Here is an 18,141-nt window from a genome sequence, read left to right as displayed (position 1 = left end):
TTTACTTTTGTATGATAAAGTTCAGATAGTGCTTACGGACCTACATACATATAAACTTATTTAACCCATTTTAAATTTTCAGCATTTGAATTAAACTGAGCGTGCTTGACCAACAACTACCGCCTTCCAACTACTAATTTACGTACGTCATGCTCCTTAGAAATCAACTTTTTCTATTTTTTCACTGTAATGGTAATTTCAATGCCATTTTTTATAGCGTTCACTCCCCACCATAAAGACGGTTGATTGGTTTAGAGCAATTACTCTCTCTGACAGTGCTTGCATTCAGTTTGTGACATAAAAGTGGCAAACCGTACGCACTTTAAAATGCATAAAATCGAAATTTTACATTATCACAAACATACATACATGCACTACACATATATATATAAAGTTTTCGTAAATCCTTTAACGAATAAGTTAAAATCTACTCATTTTTGCCCCTCGAAAACCAAAGCGGTACATAAAGTGTTATCAACTTTACATGCCAGAGTATTGGAAATATTGCAAAACCTTAATGCATGCTTGCGTACTTTTATAGTGCACTGTATGCCATATACTAATATCATATGTGTTTACGCACATATGCGGCAGTATATGCTCAGCACTCGTTCAAGTTGCACTTCTTTCGCATCATTTACTTGGCAAACACCCACACATATATGTACATAGAAGTCATAAATTAGTATACATATAAATATATATATGTATATATGAATGCATGTAGTCATTAAACTAGGGTATGAAAAAGAAAATAAAGTCATTTGATAATAACGGCAGTGAGCACGAGACCTCACATTAAATTTCTTACTTACTTGTTAGCCCTTAATGTTTATTCATGTGGCTTCAAATGTGTCATTATTACACGAGTTCAAACCAAACTAAATACCCACACATGCCAACATTTATAGATATGTATTTTGTATATATACATATATATATAACCGCATAGATACAAGATGCTGTAAAATGGACGCTGTGAAAGCAAAGGTATAATGTGCGTGTCGGTTGAAGTGCTCAACTTAAAATTTAGCGTGAATATCTTAGTTATACTTAAACCTCAATTAGTTAGCTTTAAACAATTTCAGTTAAACTTTCCAATATTTGTGTATTGAAGAGTTTTTCTAAAGGAAATCAATTAAATCTAAAAAAAGAAGAAACGTTATAATATCCTTCTCAAATACAAAAGATTCCCTACAATAATTTCATTCCAATCGTTGAGTTTGTATGGCAACCATATGCTATAGCGATCTGATCTGAGAAATTCCTTCGGAGATTGCATTATTGCCCTAGACAATAACCCATGTCAGTGTTTTTGAATTAAAAAGTTTGCGACCCTGGCTGTACACTGAATAGCTGTCATACAAACTGATTGATCGGAAGCACTGTATGGAAAGCTTTTTCATATGACAAGATATCTTCATGAAATTTGGCATGGATTATTGACTATTGGAAACTTTTTTAATTGTGAAGGGCATAGCTTCGGTTGAAATTAAAATTTTGTGTTGGCTTTTTTTTTTAATCCGGTATGCGAGTTTACAAAATAAATAAAGATTTAATTCAAATGTTGATCCAATTATTTTTTTAACGCATTATTTGCAATCCTGATGACAGCTTTATGCTCTAGTGGTCCGGTATCGGTGGTTCCAACAAATGAGCAACTTCTTTGGAAAAAAAGAAGGTGTGCAAAATTTTAAATCAACATCTCAAAAACTGAAATACCAGTTCGCTTATCAATAGTCACGACGTCAGATGGACCGAGAGACAGACGGACTTGGTTAAATTGACTAAGCTCATCATGCTGAATATTTATGTATATCTTTAATAGGATGGAACACTTTTGGATGTTATAAACATCAAGACAAACTTGATGTACCCTGTTAAGGGTATAAAAGAACTCGCTGTTACTGTAGGCATTTATTTTAACCGAAGCTACAATTCCCTTCACTGGTGCATTTCTTATAGCATAAAGGAGTATAAACAGATCTTATCTTTTTTGATCGCTAAGTTTGTATATATACTCGTATGCTATAGTTTTGTGGTTTAAACTAAATATTCAGAGATTGTAGTATTGCCTTGGACAATAATTTTTTGCCAAATTTAGTGAAGATATCGAGTCAAACAAACCGACAAATTAGCAGCTTCTTTGGCAACAAAAGACGTGTGAAAAATTTTAGATCAATATCTCAAAAACGAAATTTTTCACAGCAATTGTGAAAGAAATGTTTAACAAATGCTGCTAATAAACAATAAACAAGTTATAACCGCATAAGTCAGGCTACGACATTAATGCTAAATAATTACCTTTAACGCTTAAAATTATATCTTTAGCTGTGGTTCTGAGAAATTAATACTGATAACTTTAAAATCTTAACAGCAGAACTCATATAAACATAAACTCTTAACATTATTTTCTCAGTATTTGCAAATATAAAGTTTGGCAGTTTTATCTTTTCAGCAAGAGTATGCATTTATAAACGAGCATGTCCTAATTACACACAATTATTGTTGAACATTTTCGTTTCTAAAGCTATTAAAAAGATATTCGATGCGCTTACTTAACTATTACGTATCTACCAGAAGGTGGGTGGGGAGAGAAATAAAACTAGCAAGCGAAACTTATACAACTTTCATTTTTCATTGTCAACACGGTGCACGGAATTTAGCCGACGAAAAAAATGTAAATGTTTACTGACAAGTTTGCTTATTGTTTACACACAATGGATGACTTTTTTGCTGACTTTTTTTCGCCTTAATTTGTTTTTATTTCCACCTTTATTATTGTTGCAATATCAACTTTCTTTTCGTTAGTCATTTGTATGCACACTTTTGGTGGCTTGTTGACTGCACGGAATCCATAGTCTACGAGAAATGTAGAGGTTGAAAATATCGCGTCATACTCAAGGCAGGCCTTATACATTTTAGTGGTTTTATAGTTGGAAAAATACTTGTATATACAAGTATATTTGTATATTAAAAAGTTTCGACTGGGCCATTTTCAAAAAAACTAGAGTTGCATAGGAAGCGCTAACTATGCTCTTGAAGTTTAGAACCCTGCTGTTAGAACCCTTAAAAATATCATAAGAAAATCTAAAGCTCTTGTGGTACTAAATTATCTAGTCCAGCATAGAAATATATGTAAAGAGAAACCCTCTAGCACTGCTGTTCTAAGGAACAACACATATGAGTAAAAGTCACAACTCCATAATAGTCTAATCCATGCTTTAAATCATAGATAGCGGCGTTCTTCCAATTCCAATTTTTCGATACCATTCTTGTATTTTGCTTTAAAAATGGCCACTGTTTTGATGATCTCTTTTCAGTAGCTTGAGGTCTGCTAACAAGAGAAAGCAAACGGTGCTTGATTATATTTATATTTTCGTCACTTTTTTTGGACATCCAACGGGTTTATTGTGCTCGGAATTTACAAAACCGGGATCGAGAGAGTGACAATGGAAACGATACGAACTTCGTAGCCGGCCTGGTATTTTTAGAGCTAAATTGCGACAATTTTTAATAATGTAATGAAAAAGTGTTTATTTTACAACACTGGTAGACTTCTTGCTTAATCAAGAAGAAGCTTTAATTTAAAGCTAAAGATAACAGTTGATAAAAGAGAAAGTTCGAATGTAAGATTTTTGTATTTAGGAGTAAGTGAAATAAATAGCAGATGAGACTACGTTATAGATGTTAATATATAACTACCATACTTTTATATTATTTGATGACAATGATAATAAAACAGGAGTTTAATTTTTTGCGGATCTTCTTTGCGGGAAACTGTTACCAAAGGCTAGAAATAGATACTAACTAAATTAGATGTTTACTTATTAACACCCTTAATACATTATGCTCTGTCCTCGAAAAATCCCTAAAAATTATTTTGGTGAACATAACTTCCACTATTCTACTAAATAATGAATTAATTAGGTAGCTCTTTTGACCGCCTACATAAACTCCTACAATTTCGTATCCATGCAAACGCCTTGCGGCTTGCTGAAAATCAAATTAGCAAAGCGGCAATCAGGAAGAGAAATCTTCCATTCGATGATATATATGTACATCGTATAAAGTACATACATACACAAGTATATATATGTTTAGCAACGTACCAATGTCGTCAAGTATAAATTAGACTCATACGATTTTAACTGTTGATATTTGATATTAAAAGCATTTATGTGTGTGAGTAAGTAATTAAATAAGAGAGAGTTCAATTTGTCATGAGGCAATAAGTTACGGCGTCATTAAAGGGTTATATCCACTTACAAGTCAGAAAAAACGCGTTTTCTCATGAATGTTTTTTGAAGAGGCATTTTAATAATAAATAAATAAAAATACAGTATATTTACAGAATTTATTGTGCTTTAATAAACTGTGTTTCATTTCAATAAATTTTGGATTCCCTTGATCCGGTAGTCAATCTCTAGGAGGATTCACAAAAAAGTGTCTGGCGGTAAAGAAGATTTTTCTGCTTAAAATTATGTCAAATCTAAAAACTAAAAATATTGTTACAATATATGAATACTGGTCATGATCGAGGACTAATCAAAATTTTAACTTACACTTTAGAGTGGTTTAAAAAATCGAAATATTGGCAAAAATCTTATTCCTTCAATTATTATCTGATAAATATATTTAAAAAGGTCGTGTGAAAATTTTAACTTCAACGGTCCAGCCGCTTGGTTGAAAATTTTCTTCCCGGCTGATATAATAAATATAAATATAAATATAAACATAAATATAAATATAAATATAAACATAAATATAAATATAAATATAAATATAAATATAAATATAAATATAAATATAAATATAAATATAAATATAAATATAAATATAAATATAAATATAAATATAAATATAAATATAAATATAAATATAAATATAAACATAAATATAAATATACATATAAACATAAATATATATAATGCATTTAAAATTTTTTGTTATGTTTTATTTGCTGAAAAGTATTAATGAAATTATTTACAAATAACATATTTCCAAAATGTTTACACCTCATATAACTTTTTATTACAAATGAATGCCAAAATATTGAAATTGGCACAGATGCCCATAGATCCATAGATTTATGGCCCATTCTGGCATTAATTGGAAACAGCTCAATAATTTTTTCACAAGCACGCTAAATTGTTAAATATTCACATAATTATGGCAATAAAAGTGGCTGATATACATTGTTGAGTTATGAGCAGCGCATGTTGATGGATTAGCAGCAGAATGTCTATGTTATATATAAAAGACATAGTATGTATATAAATTTTGAAAACACATTAAGTGAGTGAGTCAACGCTTTGGAAAAATTGTTCAATTTGTGTGTGTATTATCCAGTATCCAGAATGAAAATCTATGTTTACATTCATCTATGTTGTGATAAAACCGAAAAATAATGACAGCTTTCACTTTTCTTAAAAAACCGATAAGACATTTCTGGCATTTAGAACTGGTTGTTTTATGAAAATTGTTAACATATACAGAAAAAATTTAATTAAACTCGAACAATGTTTGAGCTTATACTTGAAAGTCTCGGTATATTACTTTTTTATTCTAAAGCTAAAGCTAGATGGCGCTGTCAAGCAATTTCTGCTATTTTTGTGTTTTCTCATTGATGAATTTATAAAAAATTTTTAAATGAAAGCTTATAATTAACCAAGCCTCACTGTGTTTTCAACTATGGAAGCGCACTTCTCTTTACATTATAGGTTATTTACAACAAATCAAAGCAAATTACGAACGAAAACAAAGTTCAACAAAACTGCTTCCCATATTTTCTTATTTTATTATTTTTTTGTTTTGTTGTTTTTGTATTAAACAAGAATTGTATATCCTGCTCGCGTGTATACATAATGCATACGCCACGGAAATTCATCCGACATACCTACAAGTAGATACATATACATAGGTATATACAAGAGAACCAAATTTCTTTACCTCGTGTGGCTATTGTTCCTGCAACTCACTGCGCTTACTTACCATTACATCGCTGCCTAAGTGCAACAAACAAGCAACAACAAAAATTGGAAAAATAAACAATTTCAGTAACAAATTTTGATGGCTTGCCAAAATCATATTGTAAAGCGTATCAAGTTCAAAAACCTTGTTTTTGTTTTTCTTTATTATTTATGCATTGTTTTTAAAAAAAGTACTTTATGTTTCCGATTTTCAAACATGCACTTGATATGGCGTAGACAACTCTGCATTTGTGTTCAATTTTAATTGAATTTTATTAAATGAATGTTGCATCGTTTTTCCGATCAAAGGAATCATTAATGACAATCTCTAACTCTTATTTTTTTTTACCCACTTATATCACAACTGAGGGTCATGTGATGTGTTTGGAATGAAAGCCTAAAGTGGATTTTTCAAAAAATGGCTTAGGATACAAGTTATCGAAATTAAATCTGTGAACCAAACACGACGATCGGTATCAAGTTCTTGTAAGGAGCCTTATATTTTAAAAGGGTATAAGTATATAAGGGTAGCTTCGGAAGTTAAAATGTTTTCTTGTTTCGTGATAAAGATGTCGGCCACATCGAATGGAGTATGTGGATTTACATAAAGTCTTAACCTCGGGATCACCCATCGATCTTTAAGTACAAATTTCATAAAATGGATAAATTTTATTATGGAAATGTTGTGACTATTTGTTACATACTACATATTGTATATATGTATGTTAACATTTATAGTGAAATGTTCGACTATAAATGGGATGTGTGTGTGTGTGTTTGTTCCCACGTATGGGCAACCTAAAGTTAACATTGCCATCGGCGCGCTATTTTTTCATTAACTCCATTATTTGTGCGTGTGTGTATGTAGACCTTCCGTTGATTGCCTTTGATAGTGATTTTTTATTTGCCTCTTCCTTGATGATGCTGCTATTCCAGTGCCACCGTGACTATGAATATTTATATGTTTACACACACACATACACCTGCATAGCGGCAATGATTTTTCATTGTGCCGTTGACAGCTCAATTTAGCAATTTTTCAATTAGTTCTTCTATTTTTGAACTGAAAATTTACACAAGGCTCTGTGCCTCTGGTGGTTGGCAGCATTTTGATGTATGCTGGCAATACAGTTATACAGGATAGTGTACTACCAATGCGTGGACAACGACTGGTTTAGAAGTGCCTATATAGACATTGTATGTACATAGGTTAGGTATGAGTTTGGTTCAGATGTTTCTTCTTTCATACTTTTTAATAATATTGTTGAAAGTGCGATTTGTTACCGCAGTTCATTAAATCAAGTTTGATTTCTCCTCTTTCAACCATATACATATGTAATATAGCAATGTTTGTTCTTAAAAATTACATGGCTGTTCTGTCGACCCTTGTGTTGATGCTGTTCAATAGTTAAGGGTCCTACCGTGAAGACAATCTTTGCTGACCTTCTGGTCCGGGTTTCTTCACCTTTCTGGATAAAGCAAAATCACTCTAACCCAATCTGCTGTTACAGTAAATGTCTGTACATGTCTATCTATACATTGCCAAGTTATATAGAACCAACTTGAGGAAATCGCAAGCATTATGGAGCTTCTATTTTAACAAAGAGAGCAACAAAAGCTTCATTACTTAACTTAAGAGAGTTTTCATTATTGTTTCTATCTCAAAGCTACCGTCTATGTTCTCACATATCTTACGAGTATATACTCAAAAAAATCGGTTTAAGTCTTCTTTTGAATAAAAACTACTCATTACGACTTTATATTTTCAATATATTTTCTTCCACTGCGCTGCGGTTAAGTGCGATAAATTGCAACCACGCATGTTGATCAGCATTTCAATCATTTTTGCGCTGATTTTCGCACATTTTACTCTGGCGTATAATAATGACCTGAATCGATATTTGCTTCAACGAATTTTCATCAGTCAAGTGCACTTGAAGCGTGCCTGGCATCCAGCGCATCGGTATGCTTTTTTGAGCATTTCTTGTAAAAGACATTCAAGTAGCCTCGCTTGGTTTGATTTTGGCTTTATATATTTTATAACTGCGAGTACAAGGACAGTTGGTTAAAATGCTAGTGCGTTATTTATTAGTAATTATTTTTGCGACTAAAGCAACTCTACTTGTAAAGGCAAAAAACCGTTCTTCAAGTTTTCAACGATACATGTTTTCATTTTGCCGAGCTCTCCAGCACTTATTACAAATGTTTATGTCACAAATATAAATTAATCAGAGTTTTTGCTGCATAAAATTCTTATGAGAATTGAGAACACAATCACAAATCAATTTCAAAAGGGTAGCTTATGCACTAGCATCGATATTTTACTGAATAAAATAATATTGTATGTAGGTATGTGCAGATATGTACTTGTAGTATATATTTATATTTGAAGATTTTGAAAATCTTCTTAACACTTTTATATTAACTTGGATTGTATGTATGTATGTATGTAATGGAATATTAGACGTCAATTTTCACTGGTTTCCAGAAGTCTGATCAACTTGAAACTGTGCACACGTGTTAAGGACCGATGACAATGCAATAATTTAAAAACAGTTTCACATTATTTTTAACTGAAATTTATAAAAATTCGAATATTGCAGTTTTTTTTCAAATTCCGGTGTTCAAGATCCAAAAATTTTCCAATACAAAATTTTTTGAAGTTTTCATTAAAAAAGATTTCAAAATTTTTCAGTACAAAATTTTCAAAATTTTTCAGTACAAAAATTTTTAACGATTTTCAATCCAAAAATTTTCAAAACTTCTCAATACGAAAAGTTTCAAAAGTTTTCTTTAATAAGAAAGTTAAGTTTTCAAAATATTTAGTTACGATATTGGGTATTATTTAAACTATAAAAGAGTAGTTTAAACTCTTGCATAGAATTGTTACAACCGCCCGGAGTTTTGCATTTAAGGTTATTCAATACATTATCATGACTTAAATTTTTAACAATTTTTATCAATAGTTAAGGCGCATAACGCTAAAGTGAACAAGTAAACTTACTTAAAGGCGCATATTTGTGTAATTTAATATCTAAATAAAATAACTATAATTATAACTTCTACAATTCAAGGCTCTTCACTATGATGTACACACTTGTACTTAGGCCCCACCTACTAACCGTTATATTGTTAAGATGCATACGAGCCGGCGCCATAGTAAAACTTAAACGAACCCTGGAGAAAAGCCGACTAACCGTCTATATTTGCTTGTATTTATATTTATAGGTATAGCGTGTCAATAGCCAATAAGAAAAATGTCACACATCGCTGATACAAATGGTTTTTATACCCTGAACGGGATATATTAAGTTTGAAACGAGGGTTTGAAATACACAGAAGGAAACGTCGGAGGCTCTATAAATTATATATGTTACCATATATAAATGATCTGCGCGACGAGCTGAGTCGATTATATATATATATCTGACATACAAACTCATCACGGATTATTGTCCAAAGCAACGTTGCAATCTTTGAAGAAATTGTTCAGATCGTATCACCATAGCATATAGCTGTCATATAAAATTACCGCCCAAAATCAAATTCTTGTATGAAAAACTTGTTTATTTGACAAGATATCTTCATGCAATTTGGTAAAGATTATTTTTCAATACAGCGGTACAATTTTATATAAATTCTTCCGATCGTACCACTATAACAAATAGCTGCGATATAAACTGATGGCTCAAAATTCTGTAAGCATAATGAAAATTTTTTTAGTTAAAGAGATATCATCACGACATTCGGCACGGATTATTGTCCAAAGCAACGTTACAATTTTATATAAATTCTTTAGATCGTACCACTATAACAAATAGCTGCGATATAAACTGATCGCTCAAATTAACATTTTTGCATGAAAAACTTGTTTATTTGACAAGATATCTTCATGAAATTTAGTACAGAGTCAACGCCACAATCGACGAATATGTTGTTCAGATCGGCCATTTTTAACTTGCTACCATACAAACTGACCGATTAAAAGCAAGATACAAATTTTTTAAACGCATTTATGCTATAAGAAATGCAGCTGTAAAGGGTGTATTATAAGTTTGTGCAGCCGAAATTGGCGTTTTGTTTTTGTTTTAGTTTTCTTGTGTTGCCGAAAATGTGCAAACTGTTGCTCGGTCAATCAAAACAAAAGCCAAGACAACGCTCTGTGTTTGCTACCGCAAGTGAGAATTTCATGCTGTTGTTTGTGTTCATTTAATTCCACTTTAACATTATTATCATTTGTGTGTGTTCTTTGGTCAACGTTGTATGTTTTCCTTGCAGCTGTGCCGCCGCACACTGCTGTTCAATTAGGTTATTTCAAATTGTTGTGACAAAGGAACAGGAAACGTCACAAAGTCATTATGTTGATGAAATAAAAAACACAGTGTATGCAAGTATATATGTGTGTGTGTGTGTTAGGAGGACTTCTAGTTCTTCAACTCACTTAGCTCTAAATTATTAGTGAAAATTTCAGTGAAATTGGCAATTGTGTATGTATGGTGTGGTATGTATGTATGTGGCACGCAGCTGATTGTTAGCAAATGTCAATGTTTGTAATTACCGTTAACTTTACAACCTTCAAGGTGAATAAATTTTAGTAATTTTAAATTTCAAATCGAATCTAGGAAAGTTGATGAACGTTCTATTACTTTTGTAGTTTCAGTTCTTGCTTTCGTTGCTGTTGCATGCCTCAGCAAAAAGGCTTTTGACATTGATACAGCGTGACCTTAGGATTAGAAGTCCTTTAAATACGAACGCCTACACAAAACTTTTTAATATATTAATACTGTATTAAAAGATTTGTTGGTTATTTTGCTGTAGACGAGCAATCGGAAGCTTGTCTCATTGTACTCGACAGAAAGAGAGAGCGGGAGAGAGAAAATACAATTTACTTCTACCCAAAACTTATACATACATGTATGTATGTATATAGTCGATATTTAAAATTTCGGATCTTAAAACGGGTCTATTCCGCAGTCTTGTTGATTTTCAACCTTGAAAGGCGCGCCTTAAACAATTTGTTGTAACTTTTTTCATATATGACCCCAGAAAATGAAAATTTTTCTCCCTTTCTTTTAGATCTCGGAAAAAATATTGTATATGGGAAGACATGTATATTATATATTTGAAGAATTTGGAATTTTTTTTTTAATGAAATTTATCAAAATTTGAATATAACTATAATTTTCTAAAATTCCGGTGTTTAAGAGCCAAACATTTTTCAAAACAAAATTTGTTTTTACTTTTCATTAGAAAAGATTTTAAAACTTTTCTTACAAAATTTTTCTGTACAAAAATTTCCAAAATGTTTCAATACAAAAATTTCCAAAATGTTTCAATACAAAAATTTCCAAAACTTTTCAATACAAAAATTTTCAAAACTTTTCAGTAACAACTTTTTATAATGAAAAATATTTTTAAAAAATTTTAATATAAAAAATTTTCAAAATTTTACAATTCAAAAATTTTCAAAATTGCCAAAAATATTTAATTACAATATAAAGTTTTATTTAAACTAAAATAGAGTAGTGATACTAAATATGCATAAAATTATTACCCGAATTTAAAAAATAATATAGGTATGTACGAGTATTTAATATATGCATGTTTTTCAAAATGGCGTTTCTAACGGTAATCGAGTACGGTGAAGCTGCACTCCTACATATGTAACTAAACAAATATTTGAGGATTTTGAAAAATTATATTTTTTTATAAAAAAGAAATATAAAATTTGCTATAATATAAAAAGTTTTTATTTGAATTTTGCAGTTTTTCTAAAATTGCGGTTTCAAGTCCTAAAATTTTTCAATACAATAATTTTCACAATTTCCAAAAACTTTTTATTACACATTGAGTTTTATGTAAAGTAAAATAAAATAAAACACACTTTGAGTATTTCAAAAATATTTAAAAATAATTAAATTATGTTTTTTTTTGAAATTTTCTTTTATATAATTTAACAATTGTTCAACATTTTTTTATTTTTCCGGCAATTTCAAATTGAAGATTATTTTAGCATTAAAAAAATTTTGATTAGTTATATTTTTGAAAAATTATATTTTTAAATAAAATTTATGAAAAATTTAATATAAGTTCAAAAATAGTTTTGTTTTAATATTGCAGTTTTTCGAAAATTTCGGAGTTCAAGTCACAAAAATTTTTCAATACAATAATTTTCAAAATTTTAAAAAAATATTTAGTTTATTTTTTGTATCCAAAATTTTTTACAAATTTAGCATACTCACTTAAAATATCAATTAACACAGCGCACATGAACTTTACACTAAATTCGGCTCATTATTTCATATGTTTGTATGTATGTATGAGTTTACTTTCGCTTTACAAGCTTAATGAAATTTATTTTTGCTACTAGGAATTTATAATAAATTTTGACACCACGCACACTTGCCGCCAATGCAACAAGAAAATTTTAATGTGTAGGTATGTTGTTACTTGCCGATTTATTCGCTTAAACTGTTTAATTTTTAATGTTTTTTTTTGCTTTCTTTTTCAAATGTCGACGGTAAATAGTATTAATAATTACGGCATAAGCAAACTTACAAAAATTTGGCAAGCTCAAAAATATTCAAAATTTAATTGGAAAATTCCCCACAGCACTTTTTAGACAATTTTATACACGCGCTACGGTCATTTCATACACATTTATAACACTAATTTTGTTTTGCTTTTTACGCTACTTTTCGCTGTCAGTACGCGCGTAACCGGCTCATCGGAGTGTAAGAAGTGCATTGATGAATGCCTCCGCGGCAACTGGCGCCAATAGCGCGAAGCTGTGTGTGGAAAAGCGTGTTGCGATTATTTTGGAGTTTTCCACCAACGGTCAGCTGAAGCGGCAGCAATAGATTCGTGGCACATGCCGACGCCGGCTACGGTTCGTGGCGGCATAGCGGACGTGTGGAGTGCGCAGGTGCGTAAACAATTTCATTCATAATAATAAATTGCAAAATTTGTAAATATTGCCAATAAGATAGATGAGTAGCAACAACAGATTGCTGCAACAATGTTGCTGGGCAACATGCACGTATATACATAAGTACAGATTTTCTTGAAGAGAAGGTAATTCACGGCAGTTAAGGATAAATCTCTTGTACTTATCTGAAGTGAACCGCACCGAAGCTATAGTACCCTTCACAAATAAACAAGTTTTTAATACAAGTACTTGATTTTGAGCGATCGGTTTATATAACAAATGAGCAGCTTCTTGGGGAGAAAAGTATATGTGCAAAATTTCAGATCAAAATCGACTCAGCTCTCATGTATATATTTTATAGAGTCGCTAACGTTTCCAGTTGGGTTTTACAAAGTTCGTGGCAAACTTAAAATACCCTGTTCAGTGTTTAAAAAATTCAAAATAAAAAGTTTTGGCGCAAGCAAGTGTATGAGTTCTCGTGAGCAAGCGCTGGGTGGAATACGCTGTATGGATATACTTATACATATATATGGACACGTGCATGTATTTGCGAACTTTAAGTACTTTTTAATATATATGTAGATATTTATGTACATAAATATTTGCGATTAGCACTCGGCAGAGCGACAATGGAAGGCACTTAAGCTCATTAAATTTCAAAAGTATCCGGCAATTGTTTAACTTTGGTAATCAAATACTGTGTCTCAGTTGCGTTCGAAAAAAAATACAAAAATTTTGATATGTCAAAATCGCTGCAAGTACAGACACGCACTTACATATGTAAATATAATTGCGCGAATAAATACAAATTTACGCAAGTAAATTCACTAAAAATTCAAACGAAATAATATAATAATGATATTAAAACTGTCACAAAAATATTAACTACGATGATGTAAATAAAATAGATCTATATTAAAGAGAAACATAAACAAAAGCAATCCATTTATTTTATATTAATTAATTTTCAATATTTTATATACTTTTAACAAGCGCCATCTGTTGGCCAAATTTACCTATACAATACACGTGAACACGCTCCACTCGTAAAAGAAAAAGAAGAACTCACTAATCGAAAACTAGCGAGTACAATTCCATACAACATGGCGTATTGTTCTTGTTGTGGCGGCAGAAAACATTCCTGAAATAATTTCGAGGAATGGCAGAAAACGTATATATGATATATGTTCTCTGGGAATGGTTCCGAGTGGACAGTCCTTGGCCGGATAAAAATTCGGTTACGGTTACTTGTAGCACAAACAGTCACCGCCATTCCTCCCTTCCGTACTTACCACCAATATCAATAAAATTGGGTTGCCAATCTCCATATTTTGTAGTAATTAAAAAATAATGTTGAATATATTTGAAATAATCTTAAAATAACTCAAAATCACAGTCGAATAAATTTATTTATAAATAGGTAAACAATTTTTAATAATTGGATTTTTGTATTGAGCTTTTACATTATGAAATATTAGAACTAAAACATAAATGTGTAAAAAATCATGTATACAAATAAAACAATGACAACATTGGTGAAATGAAAACAAAGGAGAACAACTGATTTCTGCGTTCCAACTACGGGCACAACTACGGAACGATGGAATGTCAATGACTGTTTGGGCTATTAGACTCGACTGTCATGGGAATAGACATGGCGCACTCGTTGCATTTGCTTGACGTTTCAGCTGCTTCCTGCCATCTGTCTTTTTCAGCTTAAACTCGGTCGCTTAACAAAGGGCAAAATGGTATGTGACGTTTGAAAATCGTAAAAATGCAAAAACATCTATTAACTAATTGAGATTTTGTGTTGTGCAAAACGAAGCACAAATATGTCAACAAATTGTGTTATTAAAATATGTAGTGTATATGAAAAATTGTCCAAAATGGACTTGGTTGCGAGAATCAATAAATACATTGATGTCTAGTACGACACAGATTTTTGGAGTTTTGTTTTTAGACATGCAACCAAAATTACTTTATAGTACTAATTGTGTGTTTTCTTTTGCTTTACAGTCGCTTGTGATACCTGATAAGTTCCAGCACATTCTTCGTATTATGAATACGAACATCGATGGCAAACGTAAAGTTGGTATTGCCATGACCGCTATCAAGGGTGTGGGTCGCCGTTACTCCAACATTGTTTTGAAGAAGGCCGATGTCGATCTAACCAAACGCGCTGGTGAATGCACTGAGGAGGAGGTAATGTAACATACAATTTTTTATTCATGCAAAACTAAACATCTGATTTTTTTTTCTAGGTTGACAAGATTGTCACCATCATTTCCAACCCTCTGCAATACAAAGTGCCCAACTGGTTCCTTAACAGACAAAAGGATATCATTGATGGCAAATACACCCAATTGACATCATCTTATTTGGATTCGAAATTGCGTGAAGATTTGGAACGTTTGAAGAAAATCCGCTCTCATCGTGGTCTTCGTCACTACTGGGGTCTGCGTGTGCGTGGTCAGCACACCAAGACAACCGGTCGTCGCGGTCGCACTGTCGGTGTGTCGAAGAAGAAGTAAACAATTCTTCATTTGCCAATTGGTTTATTTTGTTTTAAATTTCCTCCCGGCTCATGCGTATTCTTTCTTGAATATGAATGTGCTTAAAAGTGAAACTGAAAATATAATTTTTGATATGAATTCAGTAACATAAACAGATAATTAAATGTGAATTATTTAAACCAATTTTGTTTTGTTCTGTTAGCTAATGTGTCATCCATCGGATATGATCTGTGGTTTTGATACTTTGAGGTGGAGTTGTATATTGTGAAGTGTTATATGTTTGGTATTATTTTTGTGAGTAGTAGTGAAATCAGTTAATATTTTTTTAAGGGTGTACAAATTTTTTTCCCGAACATTTAGGAAACTAAAAAGAAAAAAATTTTGATACACAAAGTCTCCGGTAAAATAAGGACTTTTAAGTATTTCAATTGTAAAACAACTATGCACAGTTTTTCGGATTTGAAAATAAATGTAAATAGTGCAGGGTTTTGAAAGTAGCATAGTGACTATTGTAGTAAGTCGGTCTATAGCAGAAGGGCATTTGGAGACTTTTGCTAACTACTTTTTTTAATTAGTTACGCTACTTAAAACAAGTAGTATTACTAATAACACTACATATAATCTACTCGACTGGCTAAATAAACCTCGAATTCATTTAAAGATTTTAGAGTACCGTTAATCGCATGTGGAAACATTGCAATACGGTAAATTAATATAGTAGCGTTAGCAAAAATTTCGTTTGCTGCTAGTATTATAGTATAATGTGAGAAAAATCAAAAGTTAGTTATCTGCAAGTAAAAATATATTATTCAGAATTATAATAGAGATAAAATTAATAATATTATTACTCACATAACCCGCCTCAAGCAATAAGCAATTTTTTGTTTACATCATTGATCAATCATTTTCGCGTACTTAATTGCTGTATAAGGTGACCAGATGACTATATTTATTGAAAACAAAAAAACATTAACTTCGGTTGCAACGAATCTAGAATACCCTTGGAAATAAATAAAATTCAATACAAGAACTTGAATTTGAACGGTCAGTTTATATGGCAGCTATATACTATAGTGGCCCGATCTGAACAAATTCTTTGACTCAGCACGTCATGCTGATCACTTATATATATATATATATATATTTTATAGAGTCTCCGACGTTTCCTTCTGGGTAATACAAACTTCGTGACCAGCTTAATATACTCAGGATGTGAAAAAATCATACATACAGTGGTAGGTGAAAAAAAATTCCATTCTAAAAATTACTTACAAAGACTAAGGTCACAGAAAAGAAAGATAAAGATTAAGAATTATTATAGGAGAGATAAAAAAGAACAAGAAACCGGGATTTAAAATTTCTCAGCAACCAAAAATTTTTTTCATTGTGTCTTCTGGTCTCGAGCAACACCTTCCAGTACTGAGTTTCGAAAGGTACTGTCGAAGACAGAAGAATATATATCATACAACGAATCCTCTGATATGGCTGTTGTAACGGTAAAAATTAAGCAGTTAAGTTTTTGTTGTAGCCACAGAAAACATTCTACAAGTAATGTGAAATGCTTGTAACGGATAGGAATCAGAGTCCGTATCGGTTACATAGACCTAACTGTATTATGATTACCCTTTTTTGATTTTAATTGACATCTAATAAAGATATCGCCTCAAATAAGGAGATTAAGCGCCTTAAAATATGCTTTTTGAACAAACCTTATATCGAAAAAAAGCCCAATTTTCAATCAAAAATCGAATCAATCAAAAATTCAAAAATTTAAATTTCTTTTAAAAAGCTTACATTTCATAAAATTATTCTCTGACTGTTATGTATTATTGCTTTTAATTTACTAAACATTGTTTCTTATCAATACAATTGCTTTCAATTTAACCAAATTAAATTTTTTGTTAATTCAGGGAGTTGCTTGGTATTACTTCAATCGACTTACGTTGTAATTCACGGAACTGTATTTGAGCTTCCGTTAAAGAAAATACTCGAAGAAATAATTTATCTACCGAATAACGGTTGATTTCTTTGGATTTAGTTGACAAGCAACACTTCTGTCATCTCTTTCGATGTTCTTTTCGAAAAAATTTATGTATACGAAACTGGCTAGAGCATAAGCTATATATCTTTATAGCGATTGATGGACGCCTAATATGCGACAAGTTTTCTACAATCTGAAAACTGCCATCAAATATATTCCTGCATTGACGAGAACACGTACACTATCAGCTTGAATGGACTAATCCGGTTGAAATTTAATTAACAGGTACTTCCAAGCTTAATAATAACATGTGTACAAGCAGAAATATATTTCTTGTCATTCCTGTTTCACTTTTCATCTAATTTACTTGATACCTACTACATTTCTCTATTGGCCATTAGTTAGCTGTTTTTGGAATACCATGTACTGCCTCCTAGCAAAATATAGTTATCTGTTCTACTTCTACTCACATACTTACATATGCATAACTCAAGAATAGCGGGTACATGCGTCATTGCTGAACATTTAATTTGATTTTACTTTTTTTATCGTACGGTTTGTTGATGCACTTTGAACTTGTTGTCTAACAAATTTAGAAAGTGCCCATTGTGAGTAGCATTTCAGTGACAAACGTGTTTGACCCACATTGTGAAATCTTACAGTTATTTATGAATTTTGTTACAAATATTATGAAAATCACGCTAATTTAAATAATTTTGCGTATTCTAAGAAAGCGCAAAAAGTAAA

At 31.4% G+C, this 18,141-nt stretch overlaps 2 protein-coding genes across 3 annotated transcripts in view; one reads left to right on the top strand and one right to left on the bottom strand.

The window, feature by feature from the left end:
- The window catches only part of CCHa1-R (CCHamide-1 receptor), an 84,086-nt gene extending 71,290 nt beyond the window's left edge, over positions 1-12,796 (bottom strand). For both annotated transcript variants that reach the window (XM_036374819.2, XM_070108304.1), the window contains exon 1: positions 12,215-12,796. The gene's annotated coding sequence lies outside the window, so the exon portion shown is untranslated. The remainder of the gene's footprint in view (positions 1-12,214) is intronic.
- Positions 12,797-14,530: 1,734 nt separating this feature from the next.
- Positions 14,531-15,592, top strand: RpS18 (ribosomal protein S18). The gene is made up of 3 exons (XM_014246582.3): positions 14,531-14,648; positions 14,917-15,102; positions 15,162-15,592. Exons 1-3 carry the CDS (start codon positions 14,646-14,648, stop codon positions 15,429-15,431), a joined length of 459 nt encoding a protein of 152 aa, XP_014102057.1. The 5' UTR covers positions 14,531-14,645; the 3' UTR covers positions 15,432-15,592.
- The last annotated feature ends 2,549 nt before the right edge of the window (positions 15,593-18,141 follow it).

The sequence above is a fragment of the Bactrocera oleae genome, chromosome 4 (assembly GCF_042242935.1).
Source record: "Bactrocera oleae isolate idBacOlea1 chromosome 4, idBacOlea1, whole genome shotgun sequence".
Lineage (NCBI taxonomy): Eukaryota > Metazoa > Arthropoda > Insecta > Diptera > Tephritidae > Bactrocera > Bactrocera oleae.
Note: the sequence above shows the minus strand (reverse complement) of the source record. Positions and strands in the feature narration are given on the sequence as shown.